Source organism: Erythranthe guttata, chromosome 10 (genome assembly GCF_056151865.1).
Source record: "Erythranthe guttata isolate IM_541 chromosome 10, IM_541, whole genome shotgun sequence".
In the NCBI taxonomy this organism is placed as follows: domain Eukaryota; kingdom Viridiplantae; phylum Streptophyta; class Magnoliopsida; order Lamiales; family Phrymaceae; genus Erythranthe; species Erythranthe guttata.
This window is the reverse complement of record NC_142542.1, coordinates 17,973,309-17,999,110: the sequence shown is the minus strand read 5'-3', so window position 1 is coordinate 17,999,110 and position 25,802 is coordinate 17,973,309. Positions and strand designations below refer to the sequence as shown.

The 25,802-nt window shown below is 34.5% G+C and overlaps 5 protein-coding genes across 6 annotated transcripts; 3 read left to right on the top strand and 2 right to left on the bottom strand.

Moving 5' to 3' along the window:
- The first annotated feature begins 1,702 nt into the window (after positions 1–1,702).
- On the top strand, positions 1,703–3,219 carry LOC105958112 (F-box protein At5g07610). Its single transcript, XM_012982114.2, has 2 exons — positions 1,703–2,811; positions 2,903–3,219. The coding sequence occupies exon 1, from the start codon at positions 1,721–1,723 to the stop codon at positions 2,765–2,767; it is 1,047 nt and encodes a 348-aa protein (XP_012837568.2). The 5' UTR covers positions 1,703–1,720; the 3' UTR covers positions 2,768–2,811; positions 2,903–3,219.
- A 1,660-nt stretch (positions 3,220–4,879) lies between these two features.
- Positions 4,880–6,072, top strand: LOC105958114 (F-box protein At5g07610-like). The gene has a single exon (XM_012982115.2). It carries the CDS (start codon positions 4,912–4,914, stop codon positions 6,070–6,072), a length of 1,161 nt encoding a protein of 386 aa, XP_012837569.2. The 5' UTR covers positions 4,880–4,911.
- Positions 6,073–8,853: 2,781 nt separating this feature from the next.
- On the bottom strand, positions 8,854–10,294 carry LOC105958116 (F-box protein At5g07610-like). Its single transcript, XM_012982117.2, has one exon. It carries the CDS (start codon positions 10,123–10,125, stop codon positions 8,944–8,946), a length of 1,182 nt encoding a protein of 393 aa, XP_012837571.2. The 5' UTR covers positions 10,126–10,294; the 3' UTR covers positions 8,854–8,943.
- A 5,292-nt stretch (positions 10,295–15,586) lies between these two features.
- On the top strand, positions 15,587–21,198 carry LOC105958130 (protein LSD1). 2 transcript variants are annotated; one of them, XM_012982132.2, is made up of 7 exons: positions 15,587–15,953; positions 16,052–16,189; positions 18,799–18,909; positions 19,432–19,544; positions 19,699–19,779; positions 20,611–20,682; positions 20,795–21,198. In XM_012982132.2, exons 2-7 carry the CDS (start codon positions 16,078–16,080, stop codon positions 20,834–20,836), a joined length of 531 nt encoding a protein of 176 aa, XP_012837586.1. In that variant the 5' UTR covers positions 15,587–15,953; positions 16,052–16,077; the 3' UTR covers positions 20,837–21,198. The 2 variants fall into 2 exon arrangements, with proteins under 2 accessions (XP_012837586.1, XP_012837587.1); XM_012982133.2 differs by having other exon boundaries at positions 15,730–15,953; positions 19,435–19,544.
- Positions 21,199–23,023: 1,825 nt separating this feature from the next.
- On the bottom strand, positions 23,024–24,541 carry ATL43 (RING/U-box superfamily protein). The gene has a single exon (XM_012982122.2). It carries the CDS (start codon positions 24,420–24,422, stop codon positions 23,172–23,174), a length of 1,251 nt encoding a protein of 416 aa, XP_012837576.1. The 5' UTR covers positions 24,423–24,541; the 3' UTR covers positions 23,024–23,171.
- Positions 24,542–25,802: the final 1,261 nt, after the last annotated feature.

Below are 25,802 nucleotides of genomic sequence, written 5' to 3'. Positions count from 1 at the left end.
TTTGAATAATATTTACAAATTAAAAGGATTTGCGCTTAATTGATTCAAATCATACGCTTTAATTAATCTTATGATTTGATTCTTGCGTAATTTAGGAATTATTTTTTTATGATAAAATTGAATTAAAAATGTATTACACTTTAATTAATAATAGTTAATTTGATTAAGACGTTCTTGTCAATAGTTGAACGCGCTAATGAATCGATTCAAATATTTGAATAATGTTTACGAATTGAAAGGACTTGAGCTTAATTGGTTCAAATATTACGCTTGATAAAATATTATGATTTACGATTGGGTTCGTACATGTGTTAGGAATTAAATTTATTATTTTTATGACAAAATTGAATTAAAAAGATATATAGCAGACATTACTTATAAATAGTTAAATCAATTTTGTAACATGTTATGTCAATAGTTAAGCAACTGATTCAAATATTTGAATAATGTTTACTAATTGAAAGGGTTTGTACTTCATCGATTCAAATCTTACTAGTTGATTAAATTAAATATTAAAAGAAAATTCACAATATAGTATTTGTAGTATATAATTTTATTTTAAAGTAAGAAAACTACTACTTGGAATGAGTTATAATTTTTTCTTCTTCTAAATAAACATATTATTTTAATTTTTATTTGGATTTGCCACACTATCGACTAAATAACATAAGTGAGTTTGAATTAAGTTATGCATTTTTTTTATTTAATTGAGCATTCTTTACATTTTTAAATTGTGGTTTTTACTAATACTTCTAATATTATATAATTAATGATAGATGTTTGGCGTATTGAACTGCAATTCTTTATATTTTTCAAACTTTATTTTATTATTTTTTTTAATAATTTATTTAATACCATTTAATAATAATGAATGTTGCAATTAATATTTGCATTAACAGTATTTATACAATTATGGTTAAATATTTCATAATAAGTTAATGTGCTTGGATGGTTAGGAGTGATAAATGTATTAAGAGGTTACAAGTTTGATTTCCAATGAATGCATTTTTTTCGATTATTTATCAAATAAAACTCATTCACAATGAATTTAAATTAATTATTTAATTAAAATATAGTAGGGGGTAAATTAGACAATTCAATGTTAATCAATTTTATATTAATTTAATAAACAAAATAATCGAAGGATAATTTGGTAAATTACTTCATTTTTTAGAACACAAGCCATGTTATTTTTCTAGGGTCCAGATTTAATCTTAGAAAATTAATGGTGATTAATGCATATCTCATAAAAGTTTAGAACATGGGGTATCTCACCCTAGAAAGACCCTATTAATGATTAGGATTTTGCTAAAGGATTTGCAAATCTAATTTATTACCCCATCTGTTTAACAATAACTGTCTCTTTTTAAAAATATTTTTGTTCTATATTATTTGTCAGTTTAGATTTCCAATATTGCATTACATGCATTTTCCCTGTTTTAACCTTATTCATGAAACTCTATTCATTAATTTTCACTTATAAATCATTAAATAATGAAGGTTGTGTTAGTCATTTTTATATGATTTTTCTAAAATCAAAATATATTTATTGAGTTTCTTAATCTTAAAAAAAAAAAAGTGACAATTATTTAGGAACGGAGGAAGTATAAAACTTGTTGAGAATAAAAGGCTAAGAAATAGTAGATAAAGGATTTTTCTTAGATCGTAGTTTCTTACTTTTATATATACACAAATAGCTTATAAGAACCCTACAGAAAAGATGGATGCCAAGGGATCACGTTCCCCCCAAGCTGCGGCGGAGTTAATCACCGAAAACGACGATTTGCTGACGGGATTAATCGCCGAAACCCTACCCAATTTCATCCTCGCCACCGCCGCCCAGCCGCCGGAGTTCTTCTCCTTCAACCCAACCACCAGGGTTTTCCTCCCGTACACCTTCGAACACCCGCACACCAAAATCCTCCAATCAAGCCACGGCCTTCTGCTGCTCGAGTGCGGAAACCCGCGATTGGGGTTCCCGCGCGTGCACTACCGCGTGTACAACCCCACCACGCGAAAATCACGGAAGGTTGAATTCGACGAATACGAAGGCCGGCTGGCATGGATTTGGGGGCTGTCACTTTCATTCGACCCTTCGATTTCCCCTTATTACAAACTCATATGTACGAGGAGACCTAATTTCTGCTCAACTCTCTGGATCGAGATCTACCACTCAGAGCTCGACACGTGGCAGCATATCACAGGCGTAGAGATCAACTACACTCCGATTCACGACCTTCAATACTGGGCCGGCATTTCGTGTAACGATGGGGTGTATTGGATCCGACCCGGTTCGAAATCGTACCGCTTCGACGTCAAAACCCGGCAATTGGAAGAGATGAGTGTGATCAAGTTTCCTCGGGGCGAACCAGATTCGTCGTCCGGCAACAATAACTTCATCGTGGAATCAGATGGAAACGCGCATTGCGTCCGCACGTATTTCGGTTACGAAAACAAGTATTTGATTGTATACGAGCTGTCACCGGATCGTAACACGGGTTGGGTCGAGAAATACCGGGCCGACTTGAACCCGGTGTCGAAGGCTATTGGGTGCCTTCGGGTGGTGGGAATAATCGCGAGGGGCGACAAGGAAGAAGATTCTTCGGTTTTGCTCCATGCACCGGGGACGATTGTTCGTTACTGGTTTTTCGATAAGAGATTTGAGGTTTTGTGTAATTTCGCAAATAGTACGATTTATAAAGAGGATGAGTTCCAATTCGAGACTAAGTTTTGTTATCAATTCATTGAGAGTTTGGCTCCCGTTTGAACCGAATATTAGTTTACTTTATGTTTTGTTAATTTATATCGAAGGTACGCAGTTCGTAACTCTTAACTCTTCTATTTTACAAAGTACAAAGCTGACTTGAGCTTCTTAACGACTTTTTGTGATGATACCATGCAGGTAATGCCTACCCAAGGAAATCAACAAGTGCGAGGGAGGAATTGCATAATGTGACGTGGAATCGTACCGCATCAGCCCTAGTTTTTATCAATCGTTTTTTTATTTTTCTTTATTTTTTTTTTCTTCCAGTGGTAATATTGGGTGTTTAACAACTTTTTTTTTCTTAATCATACGTCTCATGCATTATAATTAGGGGTGGGAACGAGACGAGCTCGGCTCTTTTGGCCAGCTCGAGCTTGAGTCCATGTTACCGAGTTCGAGCCAATTTTGGCGAGCTCGAGTTCGAGCTCATTTAATTTTTTTTTATTATTACTTAATTTTTTTATTCAAATCATCTAATTTTTTATTAAAAATTATTTATAGGAAAATAAAAAAAATTATAAAATAAATAATTAACTCTAGTTATATATATTTTTAATTTTTCTATTACTATTATTATAATATTTTATAATATTATGAATTATTTAAGTAATATAGATTTGTTTCTATTTAAATACTAGAAATATTTATTATTATAGACTATTAACCATTTAGTTAATAATAATAATAATGATAATAATCTATATATATATATATATATATATATATATATATATGTATATATATATATATATATATGGGCTATTAGTGAGAAACCCATTCTTTTTTATTCTCAAATTTACCCTCCCACTATTCACTACCAATATCCACTAGTTTGATGTATTTTTTTTATTTTTTTTATTTTAATTTTAATTTTCGTTTTTGTATTTATTTCTTCTTTAAAAAATAATAATTTTTTAAAAGAAACTTTTTTTTTTAATTTTTTTAATATTTTTCTTTAAATATTTTTTTTCTATAATATTTTAGTTTTCAGTTAAAACAACTATATGCCAATAAAACGACTATTATTAAAACAATTAGTATTAAAACAATGATACATCAGTTTTACAATTTATTAAATTAATTATATATTATATTATTTCCATTGTAAGATTAACTAATTATTTAATCAAAACATCTCCAAAACAACTATTTGTTAAATCAACTATTTATTCAAACCAACTAAAAAGTAATGAAAATAATAATATTGTTGTGAAAAACAACTATATTGCTATACGAAAACAACTATATTGAATCAACTACAAATTATTGAAATCCACAAAAGCAAAAGCAAAAAAACACACCAAAATTCCAACAAAAACGACTATTATTAAAACCAACTACAACCGTAACGAAAACAACTACATCTTTTTGAGTAACACGAATACAATTTCAACAAACGAGCCTCCCAAACAATACCTCCTCCTCGAAGTCAATCTATTCCATTACACCGGTGGTGGAGGCGGTCTTCCGACGAGGATTCCAGGAAGACTTCCAAAAATCGAAAGAACAAAAATAAAAATAAAAAAATACCAGCAGATCTGCTCATCCATCAGAAAGAAAGGGGGGAGACCGGAGGGCCGCCGTCCGCCCTAGATTTAGCGGCGTCGCCTTGTTGTTGTCGAGATCTGGAGCGGCTTCATCCTCTCCTTGCCCCACATCCTCTAATTGTATTAATATTAATTTAATTAAATAATTAAACGGGTTGTCACTAATAATAAAAATGAGGTTATATCCACCTTAATATAAATAAATGAATTGGGTTTTTTTACTAATTATCCCATATATATATATATATATATATATATATAAAGTAAAAAAAAAAAAAAAAAAGAAGGCAGCTCGCGAGCCGACTCACGAGCTGTCGAACAACTAAATTTGGGCTCGAGCTCAAGCTCGGGTTCGAGCCTTTGTCGAGCCGGCTCGTCGAGTTCGCGAGCCGGCTCGGCTCATTTACCACCCCTAATTATAATATTGAACGTAATTTTAATGTTATTTGATTTGTTGATTTATTTATTTATTGTAGAGTTGGTAATTACTAACTAGTCCTTGAGAAACAATATAAATACACGACTTATTCCTCAATTATAACTCTCTCTCTCCTCTCCTCTCTCTCAATAAAAAGACTTATCCCAAACCCTACGGAAAAGATGGATCCCAAAAGATCACGTTCCCAACAATCGGCGGAGATAATCGCCGGAAACGACGATTTACTGACGGAATTAATCCTCCTCCACCTCCCGGCGATATCCCTCATCAAATTCAAGTCAGTAAGCAAACGCTGGCAATCTCTCATCTCCGCCCCTCTCTTCGGCGCCGCCCACACCAACCACATCAGCCGCCGCCGCGAAACCCTACCCAGTTTCATCCTCGGCACGGCCGCCGAGCCGCCGGAGTTCTTCTACTTCAACCCCACCACAAGGGTTTTCCTCCCGTACACCTTCGAATACCCGTACACCAAAATCCTCCAATCCAGCCACGGCCTGTTGCTACTCGCGTGCAGAAAAACGCGGTGCGGGCGCGTGCACTACTGCGTGCACAACCCCACGACGAATCAGTCGAGGAAATTGGAACACATGCGCGAAAGCAAGAACATGCTGACGTGGATTCTGGGGATGTCGCTGTCGTTCGACCCTCGTACTTCCCCGTACTACAAAATCATCTGTACGAGGAGATCACCGTTACCCTGCTTCGAGATCTACCACTCGGAGTTCGACAGATGGGAGCATGTTCCGAGCGGAGATATTTACCGCGGTCTCCTCGGCATTAGGTTATCGAAAGGGCTTTCGTGTAATAACGACGGGATATATTGGATCCAGCCCACTTCTCCCGAATCGTACTACTTCAACATCCGAACCCGACATTTGGAAAAGCTGTCGGGGAACTACGCCCACCGCAGAAAACTGCGTCCGTGTTCGAACAAGAACAAACTCTTGGTATCCAACGGGCGCGTGCATTGTGTCAGCACCTATTTCGGTCCGAAAGTCAAATGTTTGATTGTGTACGAGTTGTTGTCGGATCATAATTCGGGTTGGATCGAGAAATGTTGGGCCGATTTGGGCCCGTTTTTGGAGGTTGACGAGGGACCCATTGGGTTGCTCGGGATTGTGAGGGGCGAAAAGGAAGAATATTCTTCGGTTTTGCTTCTTGCACCAGAGAAGATTATTTGTTACTGGTTTTTGGATAGGAGATTCGAGGTTTTGTGTGATTTCACGAGTAGCGAGATTTATAAAGAGGATGATCAGTTGCAGTTTCGATCCTTTCGGGGTAAATTTTCTTGTCAATTTATTGAGAGTTTGGTTCCTGTTTGAACCAAAACTAGAATTGGTGAATGGATACGAACCATGGTTATCGTATCGGCATATATCGTAAGATATTTGATTAACTATTACAAATAGTACAAAATATTTAAAGTCAAACCATTCGTTCAAAACGGATTTAGATTCAAGTTTCAACATTAAATTATTGACTATGACAAAAGTCGCAATATTTAGAAATGCTAACGTTGGTTTTATTACATTTTGCTAATATAGATCGCTTTTATCTGAAGTATTTTTTTGTGGTTTTGCCTTAATTAAAAAATATATATATATTATAAACAAAATCGCACAAATTACCCTAAAACACTAGTAGAAATTTTGTTTTTTACTACTAAATATTTTGCTACGATCAAAAGTCGTAATAAAAGGGACTTTTTACTACAGGACAATTAAGAAGTCGTAGTAAATATTAGGATTTACTGTAGCAAAAAAGTATTTGGTACGGCCATTTACCGTAGCAAAGTTTTTGTCACGCCCGTATATACTACCGGGCAAATTCATAGCAAATGCATAGCAAAAGCCTTTTTACTACGAATTTGATACATTTTGGTACGGTTAATGGTCGTAGTAAAAAACTATTTTTCTACTAGTGAAAGATGTTGAAAGTCGCACAAATCACCCCTAAACGTGTTGTCGTAATTATCTTATCGTATCAGATATCTTTTATTGTCATTTTTTGATTACAATCGATACATATGCCGAGTTATATCATTTTATACCACGATATTATTACACCGGTACGAACTAGTTCACTAGTTTTGTTTGTTTTATTGATTTACCATTTATCAAACAACCTCAATGCTTTTTTTTTTTCAAGTACAAATAGTTCTTTCAATGTTATGTTAAATTTATACATGCAAGTGGGTTAAATTAGTGTAAATCTCTGATTAAAAGATTAAAGAAAAAAAAAAGAAAAAAAAAGCCCTAGTGGATTACACATCAGTTAAACTTCACATTAGAATTGGATTCGGATTTCTTGGCTTACATAATGTTAACATATGCATATATACTTTATGTTGTTGCATTGGGATGTGATAAATGTTACGTTGTTTAAGTTTTGGTCACCCTGAGTTATTGTCAATTTACAAAAAACCCCTTATGTTTGAGTAATTACTGTCAGGACTTCAAACACTTGACTATATACGAGCTGTCGTCGGATCATAATTCGGGTTGGGTCGAGAAATTCCGGGCCGACTTGAACCCGTTTTCGGAGATGAAGTGCCCCGTTTGGTTATTGGGGATCGTGAGGGGCAACGACAAGGAAGAATATTCTTCGGTTTTGATTCGTGCACGCGGGATGATTGTTTGTTACTGGTTTTTCGATAAGAGATACGGGGTTTTAAGTAAATTTTCGAGTAGAGAGATTTTCGATTTTCAGTTTGATACCGAACTTTGTCATCAATTTATTGAGAGTTTGGTTCCCGTTTGAGCCCGGAACTAACGAAATCGCAGTACGTACTTGTTCAATTTAGTTTATAAATTTGATTGATTAGCATTCTATTCTATCTTTTATTTTGATCAATGTTGTAAAGTACGAATATATATTTTTTCAATGTTATGTTGTATTTACACATGCAAACACATTTGGTAAATTGGTGTAGCATGGAACAAATTGTTGTATGGACTTGTTTGCGATATTTTTTAATCTCGAATTTTATCGATTTTTGCGTTTTGTCCGAGGTGATGTAGATGTTACATCTTATTTACACTTTATAGATTTAAACCTTATCTGCGATTTCATACTGGTTTAGGGCTTACCTTTGTTGGGTTATTTCTATGCTACACCTGGTGAAGGTTACACTAAGTGAATTTTTATCGTTGATCTACATACACTAATGTGGATGTGTGTGTGTTTGTGTACTTATGAATGGTAAAGATCTACCCAGTGTATTTCACCGATTGCAGCATAGTATAAACCCATTTCCAATCATATAGGGGCATTGGGTAAATCTACACTCTCGATTAGTAGATTTGCAAACCATTTGGCCAGAAATTAATTCTTTTAAGCATGATCCTTAATTTTTCTTTGCCTTTCTCTCTTTTTTTTTTTTTTTTTCTTGAAATAAACCTTCATTTTATTACAATACATCTTAACTTACTCTTGAAAATAAAATTATATATATAATAAATCATATATGAACCCTACGGAGAGGATGGATCCCAAAAGATCGCGTTCCCAACAGCCGGCTGAGATAATCGCCGACAACAACGATTTACTGGCGGAAATAATCCTCCTCCGCATCCCGGAAAGATCCCTCACGAAACCTACCACTCAGAGTTCAACAGATCGGAGCACAATTCAGGCGGAGGGATCTAATATACCCCGATTGGCTCGAAATTCTGGATGGCATTTCTTGTAATAACCGGATATATTGGATCAAACAAAACTTCAGAATCATACTATTTCAATATCCAAACAAGACATTTGTAAAAGCTGAGTGGAATCAAAGCTCCTAGGAATCAAAATGGAAATGTACATTGTGTCAGCACATATTTCGGTCCCGAATTCAAATACTTGATTGTATACGAGTTGTCGTCGTCGGATCATGGGCTCAAGCTCGAGCTTTGTTCTCGTATATGAAGTACCGCGAATATTATATCAATATCACACCATTATTTGCATTCCTTGATAATAATCACACAGCTAGTTTTTTTTTTTTTTTTTTTTTTTTTTTTTTTTTTTTGGCTGAAGGTTTATGTTTAGTTCAAGAAATTTAATAAATTCTACCTTACAATAACTTATACCATTGTTTATTTAAAAAAAAAAACAAATAGTAGGAGTTTAATTTCATTTCCAAAGTAATGAAACAATTCACTATGCCATTTCTCTAAATTTCTATAGTGCTAGGTTTCCACACCACTTCAAACACAAGCCAAACTCTCAATAAACTGATACGAAAAATTACACTTAAACTGGAACTGATTATGTCTGTAAATCCTACTATTTCTGAAATTACACAAAACCTCGAATACCCGATCGTAAAAACTGTAACTAATAATCATTCCGGGTATATGAAGCAAAACCGACGAATCTTCTTCTTTATCGCCCCTCACGATTCCCAGTACTCTGATCAGCCCTTTGATCTCCGGCATTGCCGAAGAAATCGGACTCAAATCAGCCAAGTATTTTTCGAACCACACCGAGTTACCATGCTCCGACAACTCGTGCACGGTTAGGGTTTCGAGTTTGGTACCCAAATAGGTGCACACGCAGTGCGCGTGCCCGTTCGACTCGACGATGTAGTTCTTGTTCAGCTCTCCGCCTCTCTGGCGGGGGATCCTGACATTCGGGAGCCGGATCAGATTCCTCGTTTCGAGATTGAAGTAGTGGGATCTGGAAGTGGGCCGGATCCAGTATATTCCGTTGTTCCACGAGATTCCGTTGAAGAATTTTATGTTGGCCGGAGAGATGTCCGGGTTTCCGGCGCCGGCGATTTCTTCCCAATTGTGGGATTCGGAATCGTAGATTCCGATCGTGAGATTGAATTGGGATTGGGAACCGGCGGTTTTCGTGAAGGAGATAACCTTGTAGTGTGGGGATTTCGAAGGGTCGAAATAGAGGGAAAGCCCGAGGGGAGCCGGCGACGTCGTTTTCCCATCGGCGCCGGAGACCGCCAGCTTCCGGGATTGTCGGGTGGTGGGGTTGTACACGCAGTAGTTGCGGCGGCCGTACTCGGTGTTGCGGTGCTCGAGGAGGAGGAGGCCGTGGCTGGATTGGAGGATCCTGGTGTGGGGGAATTCGAATTTGAAGGGGAGGAGGGTTCTGGTGGTGGGGTTTAAGTAGAAGAACTCCGGCGTGGCGGCGGAGGTGCGGAGGAGGAAACTGGGGAGGGATTTGAGGCGGCGGCGGCTGTGGTGGTTGGTGTGGGCGGCGGCGAAGAGAGGGGTGGAGATGAGGGAACACCACTGTTTGCATACGGACTTGAATCTGGCGAGGGATCTCGGCGGGAGGTAGACGAGGATTAATTCCGTCACTAAATCTTCGTTGCCGGCGATTATCTCCGCCGATTCAGAGCCGTGTGATCTTTTGGGTTCCGACTCCATGCTGTCCTCTAGGGTTCAAGAATTTGAGATGATATGTATATATATATATATATATATATATATATATATATCGCAGGTGCATGTACGTATACGGAGAGATGAGAGAGAGAGGAGAGAGAGACTGAGAGATGAGAGAGAAAGAGGAGAGAGAGAGAGATTGTAACTGAAGTTGAATTTTATTTTGCTATTTAAAAACAAAATTGATTCTGTACATATACGGAGCTGTGAGCGCAATTAGGGACTATTTTGAAAAACGGTTAATATCTCCAACTGGCCGGTGGGGGGTGGGGGTGGGGGTGGGGTGGGGTGGGGGTAGGGTTGGGGTTGTTGGGGGGAGGGGGGGGGTGCGTGTGCGTTTTTAAAATGAGGGTACGATTTGCTTATTAGAGTTTAATATAATTGAAATTAAATATGATATTGGATAATCTCGAAGAGCCAATCTTACGTGGCATTTATATCTGCATATTTGTACAATTAGAGAATGCACATATATTATAAATTAAAAAAAATGACTTATAATGGTACTTTTTTTATGTTTAAATTTTGTATGATTTAATAATATAGTATCTTTGATATTAATAACTTTAATTTTATTTCAGAATTCTGTATTTTACTGCAACCATATTATAATTTTATTGTTAAATTTCAATATAGTATAAATCAATACATCCATAATTTAATAAAATCAGATACTTAAATTCATAAAAAAAAGAAAAAGTTATACATTCCCACACTACAAAGCTTTATACTATGCTACACCAGATGAAATACATTAGGTAGATCTTTATCATTTATTCATAACTTAATGAACCCTACGGAAAATATGGATCTCAACAGGTCACGTTCCCGGTGATCATCCGAGATAATCGCCGACAACGACGATCTACTGACGGAAGTAATCCTCCTCCGCCTCTCGGCGAGATACCTCATGAGATTCAACCCCACCACGAGAAAAAACGCGGAAGGTGGAATTCGACGAAAGCGGCGGCAAAAGCTGGGACGGGCTGATGTGCGTTCAGGGGCTCTCGCTCTCTTTTGACCCTTCAATTTCACCTTACCACAAAATCATCCTTGCTAAAAGAACCAATTCCCGCTCAAATCTCCAGATAGAAATCTACCACTCATAGTTCGACACGTGGCAGCATACTACAGGAGGAATGCTCCACCGCACGTCGGACGGCATGAAATTCTGGAACGGCATTTCTTGTAATAATGCTATATATTATATCCAACCCACTTCAGAATCCTACTACTTCGATATCCAAACCGAACATTCCAAAAGCTGAGCTGAATCAAGGTCGTTCCTCGTAGGAATCGAAAAGCCTCGAACAAGAACTACATTGTGGAATCGAATGGGCTTGTACATTGCGCGCGTCAGCATGTATTCCTGTCACGAATTCAAATATTTGATCTTATACGAGTTGTCGTCGGATCATAATTCGGGTTGGGTCGAGAAGTATCGGTCCGACTTGAACCCGTTTTCGGTGATTAAGTTAAGGGTACCCCCCTAGGGTTATTGGGGATTGTGAGGGGCGACAAGGAAGAAGATTCGTCGGTTTTTCTTCATGCACCGGGGTTGATTGTTTGCTACTGGTTATTCGATGAGAGATTTGAGGTTTTATGTAATTTCACTAGTACGATTTATATGGAGGATGAGTTGCAGTTCGAGACTAAATTTTGTTATCAATTCATTGAGAGTTTGGCTCTTGTTTGAGCCATATCTAGCTAGTGAATGGGTGAATGAATTGTATACGAGTTGTCGTCGGATCATAATACGGATAGGGTTGAGAAATACCGGGTCGATTCGAAGATGTTTCCGGAGGTTAAGAATCTAGTCAAGTTACTGTGGATTAATGCGAGGGTTTTGCTCCATGCATGTACCGGGTAAGCTTGTATCATTTCATTACGACAACATTTCTTGCCGTTTACCGAACTGAGTATATAAGTTGGTTCGATAATAACCGAATTACACAAAATTTATGTAAAATATTCAAAAAGAGGGGTTGCTGTAATTATCCAAACCAAAAGAGTTTTTTCGTAACATACTTCAGGGGTAGCCGTAATTTGACCCGTGCGAGGCTAAAGAAATTATGGGAAAAGTTTGTTGCCCATAAAATATAAATAGATCTTCGAAAATTAATTATAAATTATATAGGGTAAATTACACCTATACTCATTTGCCAAAAAAAGAAAAAAAGTACACCTATACACATGAGGTATGCTAAAATAATTTTAACGTTTATGCGATATTCGTAAAATTACAGCCACACTCCTGAAACAATTACCGGACCCTAAATTTCATGTCTTGGAAACTGATATGCAATATATTTATTTCCCGTGGGGCCGTTAATACTACACGCTACCAAAGACGGAAATTTATAAATCTTATATAAAATAATAAGAATTTAAGAAATATTATGAGAGCCATGTCACCCCCTAACTCTATGTTATCTCCATCACTGTCTGAAACTAATAGTCGGTTAGAATCTTACCGAAATAATTTATCCAATGCATTATTCCGTTAGGGTTCTTACAATATTTCAGGCATAATTATAATTATCAATACTATAAGGACCTTAAAGTTATTTTAGAATATCTCAGGAGTTGTGGGTGTAATTTACCCAATTGTATATCTCATATCTTATATATAAAAGAAAGAAACGCTAGGGCAACCCTAAGAAACCCTAATGTCATATTTGTAAATTTTTTTCAATTTTTACCAAATTTTTATCCCCTTAATATTAATTTAAATATTACTTTCGAATTTTATCATATTTGTATCCCCTAAATATTATTTTAAATATTATTTTTTATTTTTTATCAGATTTTTGTCTACTAAATATTATTTTTTTATTTTTATCAAATTTTTATCTCCTAAATATTATTATAAATAATTTTTTTTTAATTTTATCAAATTTATATCGCCTAACTATAATTTTAAATATAATTTTCAACTTTTAGCAGATTTTATCTCCTAAATATTATTTTCGAATTTTATCAAATTTATATCTCCTAAATAATATTTTAAATATTTTTTTCGAGTTTTATCATGTTTTTATTATTTTTTTATATCCAAACTCTTATATATAAAAGAAAGAAACGCTAGGGCAACCCTAAGAAACCCTAATGTCGTATTTGTAAATTTTTTTCAATTTTTATCAAATTTTTATCCCCTTAATATTAATTTAAATATTACTTTCGAATTTTATCATATTTGTATCCCCTAAATATTATTTTAAATATTATTTTTTATTTTTTATCATATTTTTGTCTACTAAATATTATTTTTTTATTTTTATCAAATTTTTATCTCCTAAATATTATTATAAATATTTTTTTTTAATTTTATCAAATTTATATCGCCTAACTATAATTTTAAATATAATTTTCAACTTTTAGCAGATTTTATCTCCTAAATATTATTTTCGAATTTTATCAAATTTATATCTCCTAAATAATATTTTAAATATTTTTTTCGAGTTTTATCATGTTTTTATTATTTTTTTATATCCTAACTCTTATATATAAAAGAAAGAAACGCTAGGGCAACCCTAAGAAACCCTAATGTCATATTTGTAAATTTTTTTCAATTTTTATCAATTTTTTATCCCCTTAATATTAATTTAAATATTACTTTCGAATTTTATCATATTTGTATCCCCTAAATATTATTTTAAATATTATTTTTTATTTTTTATCAGATTTTTGTCTACTAAATATTATTTTTTTATTTTTATCAAATTTTTATCTCCTAAATATTATTATAAATAATTTTTTTTAATTTTATCAAATTTATATCGCCTAACTATAATTTTAAATATAATTTTCAACTTTTAGCAGATTTTTATCTCCTGAATATTATTTTAAATATTATTATCGATTTTCATCAATTTTTTATCTCCTAGATATCTTATCTATAAAAGAAAGAAACGCTAGGGCAACCCTAAGAAACCCTAATTTCATATTTGTAATTTTGTTTTTCAATTTTTATCAAATTGTATTCTCCTTAATATTATTTTAAATATTATTTTCGAATTTTATCATATTTGTATCCCCTAAATATTATTTTAAATATTATTTTTTATTTTTATCAGATTTTTGTCTCTTAAATATTATTTTTTATTTTTATCAAATTTTTATCTCCTAAATATTAATATAAATAATATTTTTTATGTCTGCAACATTTGAATTTTATGTCTTCCCTACCTAAGGCTTCTTGTTTTGGTAACCCGACTTTAGATTTTGTTTCTTATATTTTTCTTCATCCTATTGACTGTGTGGCAATTAGTTTATATTTTTTTCCATCATGGCTTATAGGTAGTTTCATTTTGTTAAATTATGTGTTTCATTAATTTATACCAAAGTTTTCAAATTTTATGTATAACAATTATTTCATTTTATATGTTATTGCACATGTTATCTTATCTATAAAAGAAAGAAACGCTAGGGCAACCCTAAGAAACCCTAATTTCATTTTTGTAATTTTGTTTTTCAATTTTTATCAAATTGTATTCTCCTTAATATTATTTTAAATATTATTTTCGAATTTTATCATATTTGTATCCCCTAAATATTATTTTAAATATTATTTTTTATTTTTATCAGATTTTTGTCTCTTAAATATTATTTTTTATTTTTATCAAATTTTTATCTCCTAAATATTAATATAAATAATATTTTTTATGTCTGCAACATTTGAATTTTATGTCTTCCCTACCTAAGGCTTCTTCTTTTGGTAACCCGACTTTAGATTTTGTTTCTTATATTTTTCTTCATCCTATTGACTGTGTGGCAATTAGTTTATATTTTTTTCCATCATGGCTTATAGGTAGTTTCATTTTGTTAAATTATGTGTTTCATTAATTTATACCAAAGTTTTCAAATTTTATGTATAACAATTATTTCATTTTATATGTTATTGCACATGTTATTGAAAGGGATGATTTGAGAAAGTTATACCAAAAATGGGCGGAGCCACAAGCTATTGGAAGTCGACCTTCAAGACTTATTGTTTGTATGCGATATTTAATTTATTGTTTCTTAATTTTCCAATTGTTAATTCCAGTGGCAAAACAGCCTTAAAATGAGGCAGTGGAGAAGGGCTTAGTTCCGATGCAAGATGTATAGATGGCTTTTTACGATGGTATGTTGTCGATAGTTTAGTTTTGATTATGTTAACTTAGTTATTAAATCTAATTACTTCTAAGCTCAACATGAAAGACATAATTGATGATTTTTTTTCTGGTTCAAATTTTCAATCTACTGGTATTAGCTGATTCAATTCATTTGGAAAATTATTCAACAGTAAAGTTATGTCCTTTTTTTTTTGTGTAGTATACTTAATAATGTTCCAGTATAATAGAATTTTAATCATACGATACATCAAACGTTTGTTTATATTCTTACAACATCAAAACAATGTAATTTGTTGTCCCGTGCATCGCACGGGTACAATTACTAGTATGAATTATGATATATGCACATCGTATATACGTATATATTATATTAAAAAAATAAAAAATAAAAAATAAAAAATAAAAAATAAAAAATAATAATAATAAGCCGGTACAACGAAAAGGGCAGCCCCACCATTACCCGTCAAGTCAGTGATACCAGTGAAAATAAAGTGGAGGAGGAAAATGCCAACACACACGCCATCTTCTTTTCTCTCCTAATTGAACTACCGAGATAGGATTTCGATTCCGATTCCGATTTCTTCCCCCACCGTAATCCGCCATCTCAATTCCCCGATGTATCCTCTTTCCGCCGCCTCCGATTCCTCGTTTTAATTCTGTTCTGCATACCCCTTTTTTTTGGGTTGATTTCCGGTGAGTATTTTAAAATTCCGATATTCTTCTGCAAAGTTTCCGATTCGACGATTTTTTTTTTCACTGACGAATTTTTGGTTTTGAAAAAAAAATGTCAGTGTGCGTGGGTGGGGGGAAGAGAGGGATGCAGAGCCAGGTTGTGTGCAGCGGGTGCAGGAGTCTTCTCATGTACCCGAGTGGAGCGACCAATGTGTGTTGCGCCGTGTGTAGTGCTGTCACCGCCATTCCTCCTCCAGGTTAAATTTCTGGATTTCCTGATTTCAGTGTTGCGATAAAGAAAAATATACTGTTTATGCAAAGTGTTTGATGAATGGAACAATTCCCATAATTGAAGAAGGAAAAGTTACCCAATATTATGTAGGCCAGAGAAGTTCAATTTGTCAGATGATTCTGTTGTTTGAGTTTATGCGAGCGAGTTTGTTGGAGATTTTTTTATGTCCGACTCGATGAATATCTGAATGGATTTAATGTAGTTTCCACCTTTATGCTGGTGCATTGCCATTATATTGTAGATGCTAAAGAATGTGAGGATTTGAGAATTGGATTTTGTTGTAATATCTTAATTAAGGTAGGGTTTTTTGTCGGAGAAAATGACGTTACCAACTGGATTTCAACCTTATTAAATTGCGTTTGATGTTGTACTATCATGGAAAATTCACTGGATGTGTGCTTTCAACTGTCTTGGATAGCTCGTCCGCCTTCTAAATATGCGTTCACCGTGAGAGAAGTAAAGCATGCAACGTACAAGATTGTGGTACATTATAATGAATAATAACCGAGGATGGAATGGGAATTTGGTGGATGATGCTAGTGCTTTCTCTTATGTTTTAGAATAAGTCACGGAGATAAATGATCTTATTGTCTATTAATGTGTAAAAAAAATTGGCCGACACCAAATCTTAGCAACATACTCACTAAATATGGTCGAAAACCAGTTTGCAAGAGAAAACACGTTGGTGTTACTGTGCTCTTTGAGATTTTGCATTTTGAAAGGGTTTTTGCTATTTTGTTTTATCATTTCCCGTTAAGAATATTATAACCGATCAGTTTTCTGAAGCAAGTAGACCTAAATCAGTCCCTTATTTAAGCCTTATGCTGTCTTAAAACATGGAGAAGATGTAAGCTGGAATGTGGAGATCCATTGAAATTTTGGTACATTATTCATGCAGTTTTACTTCATCTATTATCTATGTATCTATTTACTGTGAAATAGGTATTTCTTTATTTTTTAACTTAGGATGGAAGAATGAGTTCGTACTGGCACGGCTATAAGTATGAGTTATTTAACCTAGAGTATGACGCAGTTCAGGCATGGCTATAAGATCCTTCATTCAATGTCATATGAAATAAGATTGCAAATATCGGTATTAAAATGTAAAACGTAGGATTTTATGATTTTACTACCCCATAAATTGTAAAATCTTTCTCATAAACCAGGCAAAATTGTTTGGAATCAAGATCAAAATCATTAAAATCATGATATTCTGAAACTCGGGTTTTAAGCCTCATTAAATGATTTATTCTTTAAAAAATCATAAACCCATTAAATTTCACATTATGTCTCATGTTTGCTCCTGGGAACAAAGAAAAGAAGATAAACTGTACAGCCAAAAGAAAATCACCAGCAGCACCGGTTGCGACCAGTTAAATGATGTTTAATTTATGTGAAGACGTATTTTTATTTATGTTTGGACTATATTTACTGTGTGTTGAAACATGTTTTGTTAATGTTGGGATGATTTATTTATGTTAGGCTCATATTATGTATGTTGTAAGCATGTTTTATTTGTATTTGGAGATGTTTATATTGAAATATATATACACTTTGGCTTGTTATTAATTTTACAATGTATGTAAAATCTTATGATTTTATGATTTCGATTATTATAACCCCTCGTTGATTCATTCAACATCCCGATTTTAACTACCTTGTATGAAAATAACTCTGATTTGACTCGGATTTTTGAAAATTGTATATTCTATCTACGACATGAACAATTAATTGAAATTCTTGTTCCGTTTAAAGGTACATATATTGACTCATGAGCAACATGTTAGCACTTAGAAGATGCACTTCAACTTTTAACCAACCACATGAAAAAAGTACTGTACTAGTTTCAAATATGGAAGTTATGCCTTTCGGCCAAAACTTAAGTTGTATATGTTCGTGCATATAAGACCATTTAATGTTTTAATAGTTTATTAGAGCTTTTATTACGTAACGACTTAGATCATGTTTGCAAAAGCTTTTGGAAACATATTATGAACTTTTTTTTTATTCATAATCTGTTTTGGAGTGTTCGCACATACTCTTTGCTTTTGCTTCACTTAAAATACTCTATTTTAAGCCATAATCTCAAAAGCACCTGTGCAACTTTTTTCAATTTAAAGCTGCATTGGACATTTATGCCCTTATTATTTTACTGAATTCACATATTTAACCATTACTTGTGCCGAAACAGGCAAGATGTAAAAGTTCGACCTTTTCAACTGTAAAGTTTGTGAAATATAATAACATATATGTACATTGACAAAGTAATATTTAGTCATCAGGTTTTCTAGCTTTAATGTTTGAGTTTAGCTTTGTCGTCACATCTTTTCACTATTTCAGCTGACTTCTGCTTCATCTTGAAATCTTTGGGTTCAGATATCAGGAATTCATTGTGCATGCTGTGAACTATGTGTTTTTAACTGTTTACAGTACTGTGATTTGCATTTCAAGTAATAATTATTTCATTGTTGCTGTTTTATCAAATATGTGGGAGTGTATAAGTACGTACGTTATGCCCGAACATTGGATTTCAGTTTTAGATTCTACGCAACTTAATACCTACTTCATTCTTAGGAATGGAAATGGCCCAACTGATATGTGGAGGCTGCCGTACACTACTGATGTATACACGCGGTGCTGCAAGTGTTAGATGCTCCTGTTGTCACACAGTAAACCTTGCACCAGGTAGCTAATAACTAATGAAAGAGAACGACTATCATAATGAATGAGAGTGTCTTGTGCGTTACAAATGAGTTACGTACGGAATGTATATTACTTTTTCGTATATATGCCGTGAGAAAGTGATCATATGTTTGGTCGAACTTTCCTGGATGTTTCTGTTTTATCTATTAGAACCATTGCCCTTCAGATCTTCTACGATTATTGGATTCGTAAGGGGATCCGTTACCAGGAAATAACTAAATGGAGAATTATTGCAGGATATAATAATATATCAGGACCCATACAAAATAAAATAAATGGAGAATGCTACTTGTCAGTGTTACACACACACACACACACACACACACACACACACACACACACACACACACACACACACACACACATAATAACTGTCAATGCCCAATCTTCAATCATTAACTACCTCTGTTTGTTGAGCTGTCATATCTCTGTAAATTTGCAGCTCTTTTTGAATCTTACTGTATGTATTCTTATGCATTTATTTGGGGTTTGGTTGTCTGTTAGCACCAAATAATATAGCTCACATCAACTGCGGAAACTGCCAGACGACGCTCATGTACCCTTACGGTGCTCCATCGGTCAAATGTGCTATTTGTCAATTTATCACAAATGTCAACGTAAGTAGATTCAACATTTTTTTATCTTATTCGTTATATATTTAGTTGGACGAACATTATATAATCGAACCTCTGTTCCTTTCTTCGTAACCGGAATTCATCTAATGCTGGATTTTTTTTTGCTATGCATAATTTTGTTGCTTCATGCTGGCAGATGGGAAATGCTAGGGTACCCATTCCCATGCATAGGACAATTGGACCACCCTCTTCAGCATCAATGCCTTCAAGTTCGGCAGTAAGTTTCTTCTTTATCTGTGACTGAGTCCACGTAGAAATTGACGTTGCATTTTGGATTAAATGATTCGGAGCTAGTGATTTCAAATCCTTAATAACAAAATAACTTGACCTTATTTGGGCGAGTTTAATTTTACAACGAGTTCAAAATCCTTACTTCTCAATTTTGAACTAGTTTTTGAATTATTAATGCAGAGTTATTTGCAATCCTTCTACCAAATCCTCTCATTAAATCAAAATCCTTCTTTCCAAATGCAATCCTATGGTTTTGGATTACCTTATAAGGGAAAAATCTTTCTAGCCGTATTAGGGGGAAATTGGAACTTAAATTCCAACATCTGCCGATTCCGATTCCGTAATTTCCGATTTTGGAACAATATTTGAATTCCGAAAGTTCCGATGTCTGATTTTTCCAATTATATTTTTAGGAACGGAATTGAAATACATATTAGATTCTGATTTTTGATTTGATTTTAATTTCCCAATATTCCAACCTCTTTTTTTACAAAATTACACTTAAAAGATCAATATTACTATGCATTTTGTATTATAGATGACCAAACAATTTGAATTTCCTAATTCCTCTGATTCCGATCCGAAAATTTCCGATTTCGGAACAAGTATTTTCATTCGAATTTCCGGAATTCCAATTTTTCGATTTTTTCGAAATATTTCTTTGAACGAAATTGGAATTAGTTTTCCACTTCCGAAAAATATAGGAATTTTTCCGAAAGGGCTAATCCAATCTATATGTCCGATTTCCACCCCTAAGTGGTATGTTTTATTTCATTTCCCATCCAGTTTACCTTCTTTTCTTTTCCGTTCAATGCAGGCAATGCCGAATCTGCAGAGCCAAACCGTTGTTGTGGAAAATCCTATGTCTGTCGATAAAAGTGGGAAACTGGTAAAATCTTTGTGTGTGTGTGTGTGTGTGTGTTTTATTTACAGTCCATGTCATATTTTTTCCCTCATTCAATCTGAACCATAATTCGGAGAATATTTCGAATTTATTTTAGGTAAGCAACGTTGTGGTCGGAGTAACCACCGACAAAAAGTGACGTGGCAAAAAAATCATCCAATAAATCAGTCGGCATTTCGGGTAATTACGAGGTGTGTATATTTATGCGGGATTTGTATCTATATTATCGCATTTGGCGGCTTTTACAGTTCGGCGAAATCTGTATTATGTTGTTATTGCAAAGTTGCATGTGTGCTAACTGATATCACATATATATGCATGTATAGTGTGTAGAGAGAGCGCTCTCTTCTCTACCTATTGAAAACATTTGTGTGGAGATATATTTGTCGAAATTGCAATTAGGAACTAATGAAGATGACTGTTAATGAGTTGTTCACAAATTTGTCTTTGTGTAAACATGAACTTGTTAATTAATGTAATTGTAGTAGTTATTGTTCTTAATGTAGGTAGCCGTTTCACTTTTTCGCGCTTTAATACGGTTTTGTAGATGTTACGCCCGGTGATTCTGCAGTATTGATTTACACATAATAACACATACTTATATGTATGTGTACTTAATGAGTGGTTATTAATATAGATATATGATGCAAAATTATCCTCACAGACCCTTTTGCAAATTTTTTTTTTTTTTTTTTTTTTTTTTTTTTTTTTTTCATGTCAAAAAAAAAAAAAAACTTCACTTTATAAATGACCATTAGGCCATAGAATTTTGAACCATCAATATGTTTCTACAATGAAAAAAGTAAATATCATTTAGGTTAGGTGTAGAAATCAGACAGACCAAAATTGGAAGAAAAAAAATTATTTTTTCGAAAGTAAAAAATGAATTCCAAAATAAAAACGGAAAAATTCGATCCAAAATCAAATTGAAATTATTTGGATACGAGAGCGGAAATTATATATTTTCTTTAATCCATTTGTAATATGATTTTGTAGATCCTACACCTGGTGCTACAATACACGAGTGATTGTGTATTAATGCAGGTGTAATATTTCATAGACCTTGTAATATAAAATATTAATATTATTAAGTGTAACTTTTAGTAAAGAAATACAGATATTTGGAATTATTTTTGAAAATAAAAATCTTCGAAAATAGAAATTTTTATGCACAAAATTAATGGAATCTAAAAAATCGGCCAGCATCCACCCCCAAATTGGGCTAGATTTCGGTGGTGATGCTGAGAGCATCTATAGATACTTGTTACTTACTAATAATTTTGAACAGTTGATTGTCAGATGGTAGTCCAGCTACTAAATGCTACTGCCAATTTTATGGGGATTTTTGTCTTCTTATGTGATTTATGTTTATCTTTCTGTTCATTTTTTTTCTTCTTTTTTTCTAAATTATAAATTAAGGTTTATTATAGTACAGATTATATCAATCATTTTTAATTAAAAGAATTGAAATTTTCACTTTGCTCTTATTTTCATTTCCCATAACCTCTAATCCAATTAGAGATTGCTTGCAAATATCCTCGTATTGTAACTGTATGCATCATTTATTAGCATTTAAAATATGGTTTATTGCATTCAACATTTGTATTAGGAGGGATTAATGTGTTTCTTTATGTTATTAATCTTTCTTAAACATTTATTTAAAAGCTTCTTAAGACAATGGGTTACAGAAAGTGGCATCGGAATTAGCAATTGAACAGTGAAAGTATTGGAACTCTAAATTGTGGATAACTACATTTATTAATACCTTTTGGTCGATGATTGTTTTTTTATCCCTGCATGAAACACAATCTAATTTTAAGGTTTAAGTAATTCTTCCTGTGTGTCAAAACGTTTAGAGTAAAATTACAAATTTTCATGACTGATTTTATATTATGTTTTTGATGTTTCAAAACAATTTAACACTTGTAGTCATTTTCGATAATTTACTGTTACTCTATCAGTTAAGGAATTGATGGGCACAATTTTGATTCGGGTAGTACTTTCGACAAATTAATTGACGGAAGTACGAGGGACTAAATATATTTTTTTATTAGCATGGGAACCAAATGTGAAATCGATGCAAACTTAAGGGACCAAAATTGTAACATCCCCAAATATTTACCACTTCGATTTGTTGCATATGACCATTGAAATATAGTAAAAAAAAAAAAAAAAGGACTATTATGATTTTCTCTTTGGCTCGTAAAATCTATGTTACAATCATGAAATACATCGGTCATGCAATACTGATTGGTGTACACACTCATGTGTACATTATTTAGTGGATGATTGTGGTATAGATTTATCGTGCAAAATCACACAATCCTTTTCATCAAAATGTAGCATCTCGTAGACCAGCAAAATCGAACATTCACTATGGACTAAAAAGAATGTAATTGGAGATACTTAAGAATGTGCTAAAAACAATTATCTTGAAATAAAATCAAGAAAAAAAAATTTGAAAAATGAAAAAATTATTCATGAGTAAGATTGGAAGAAGAAGGAGGTGGGTGTTGGGAATGAGAAATCCAAGCCAACCACCTCTTAACAACACCTTCCTCCACCATTCTTTCTCTCTCCTCTTTCCCATTATTACTTCTGTACCTACTCACCCCTGTTATTTCCGACACGCTTCTCCCCTTTATTACGCTTCTGCCACTCTCTTCTCCAATCAGCATCTCCGACCCCAAGTACAGCAATTCCGCCGCCGCCTCCACGTCGCTCCACCTCCTCTGCCCCTCCTCCACCCCCTCCCCTCCTCCTCCGGATATTATTATCCGGTGCTCCACCCTGTGCTCCACCGCCTTCACCGGCAGCTGCCCGTCTTTCCTCGCCGATTTCGACCTCCTCCCTCCCCCCGCCGCCGCTGTTTTCCAGCTGTCAAGCGACTTGCTCCTCGAAACCTGGTCCCCTGTTTTCCGCCTCGTTGATTTCCAGCTGTCCAACGAAATTCTCCCCCGGAAATCCTCTCTCGGCATCGGGTTCGGATTCGGATTCTCCACTATGACCTCCAGGGAGCCGCTCCTCTCGCCGGCGGACGAGTGCCGCCCGGAGATTCTAGGGTTCGCGTGCTCCTTCCCCTTTCTGCTGCTAGCGCTGCCGCGCGGCGTATCGCCGCCGCCGCAGTGGTTGTAGAGCGCTCCGCCGCCGCCGTCGACGACGAGGAGGATGTCCTCCGGGTCGACCCTGTAACGGCAGAGCGGGCACGTGGAGTGCTCGTCGAGCCACGTGTCCACGCACTCGACGTGGAATGCGTGCTTGCATTTCGGCAGCAGCCGGAGAACCTCCTCCGCCTCGAACCGGTTGAGGCAAACCGCGCATTCCAGGCCCTCCTTCTGCCCCCTCAGCGACGAGAACCGGAACAACGGCAGCGATTCTATCACCTTCCTATTGATCCCGGAGTTCCTCCGAGAGAGACGGTGGCCCCCGCCGCCGCCGTAGGAGGCCGAACCGTCGGCCGCGTAGCCGGACCTCTTGCAATGCTTCACGTACAGAAGCAACAAAAACGTCATCGCGAATATGGTTGTGATTATTCCTACAATCGCCGCTATCCCGGGCTTGAACGGCGCAATCCTCGATTCCACCGCCGTAGGCGGCGGCGCCGCCGCCGCTGCCTTGGTCGAATTAGCAATACCCCCTTGAAAAGCCACGGATGGACGATGGTGGCAGATAACCGTGAAGATGAGAGAGAAAACACATACACACAGGGGATTGTAAATCCCCATATATACCAGTTTGTGCCGGTGACGAAGAACAATATATATATACTTATATATATATATATATATATATATATATATATTTATTTTTTTAATTTCTCTGCAAAAAATAAAACAAAGAGGAAGAAGAAGACAAGAGGCGTGTAACAGAATGGGATCTACCTTTGCCCAACACTATTATAGTCAAATATGAAATGACATGTATATATATATATATACATATACATATATGTATATACATATTATTATGTAGTACACAGAGGAGAGAGAGAGAGAGAGAGACAGAGAGAGAGAGAGAGAGAGGTAGGTTTGTCTGAAAGTACAGAAAACTTCTTTACTTCTGATGATTTTCAAGAAAGAAAGAATCACGAGTCTTGATGTGTGTCTCTCACTGTGTGTGTGTGTGTGTTATGTGTGTATTTTTGTGTGTGTATGTATATATCGGCGGTCTTCTTGAAAATTGAAACTATGCATGCAAACCCAAAAAATAATTAAAAAAAATAATTAAAAATTAGAAAAAAAAAAGGAAATAATTGTGGAGAAGAAGAAAGGAAGTGACAAATGGTTGGTGTTAGAAGAATTAAATAAAACCAGAGATTAATAAATAGTAATTTTGTTGACACTATTTGAAGGTCCACTTGGAATTCCTTGGGAACATGTATATCATAAATCCATGTGCCTTATTTCATCACTTCCTACCTAATTAGAAACTATGTTGGATAAATTTGTGAAACAAATTTTGAATTCGGAAATTGGAACGAAATTTCTGAACGATTGGTGTGTGTTTTGATTTGTAAGTTTCGATATTTGGATTTTTATTTTTTTTTTATAATTCTTTTTTATTTTTAGAATTTCTTACCTTCGTACATTTGGGATCTAAATTGAATTTATACATTGGAGTTATAATCTTCAATTTTCAAATTTTCGGGATTATTGTATGATCACTTCCTCCTTTTCATTTTAATTATCGTTTTGAATTAGTACCGATGTGTTATGAAAATCGATAAATGTGTATAGATTCTAAGAAAAATCTAATAAAATGACTGGAATACCTCAGTGTATCGACATTAGTTATTTCCCAATAAATTAGAAATAGAAGGGCATAATTGAAAAAAAGTACACTAAAAATGCTTCATTGAATTTCTAAAGTGACAAATGAAAAAAAAAAAAACCTCTAAAGCAACAAATAACATAAGAATGAGTGAGTATTGTATATTATTTTACAAATGACGACAATTAGAACATAAATTCTCTTTGATCCTAATTATTTATAATTTCGATTCAAACTCAGAGTTACCATTTTTCTTTCCCTGCAACGTATATTTTTAAATAGTAATACTTCCAATCTGCAATTTTTTACCCTTCGTAAAACACTGTCTAACAAAT

Coding starts and splice junctions, on each gene's coding strand:
- LOC105958130 (XM_012982132.2), top strand. CDS start 16,078: ATGCAGAGCCAGGTTGTGTGCAGCGGGTGCAGGAGTCTTCTCATGTAC. Junction 18,910..19,431: donor CACAGTAAACCTTGCACCAG/GTAGCTAATAAC, acceptor GTTGTCTGTTAG/CACCAAATAATATAGCTCAC. Junction 19,780..20,610: donor CAATGCCTTCAAGTTCGGCA/GTAAGTTTCTTC, acceptor CGTTCAATGCAG/GCAATGCCGAATCTGCAGAG.
- ATL43 (XM_012982122.2), bottom strand. CDS start 24,422: ATGGGGATTTACAATCCCCTGTGTGTATGTGTTTTCTCTCTCATCTTC.
- LOC105958114 (XM_012982115.2), top strand. CDS start 4,912: ATGGATCCCAAAAGATCACGTTCCCAACAATCGGCGGAGATAATCGCC.
- LOC105958116 (XM_012982117.2), bottom strand. CDS start 10,125: ATGGAGTCGGAACCCAAAAGATCACACGGCTCTGAATCGGCGGAGATA.
- LOC105958112 (XM_012982114.2), top strand. CDS start 1,721: ATGGATGCCAAGGGATCACGTTCCCCCCAAGCTGCGGCGGAGTTAATC.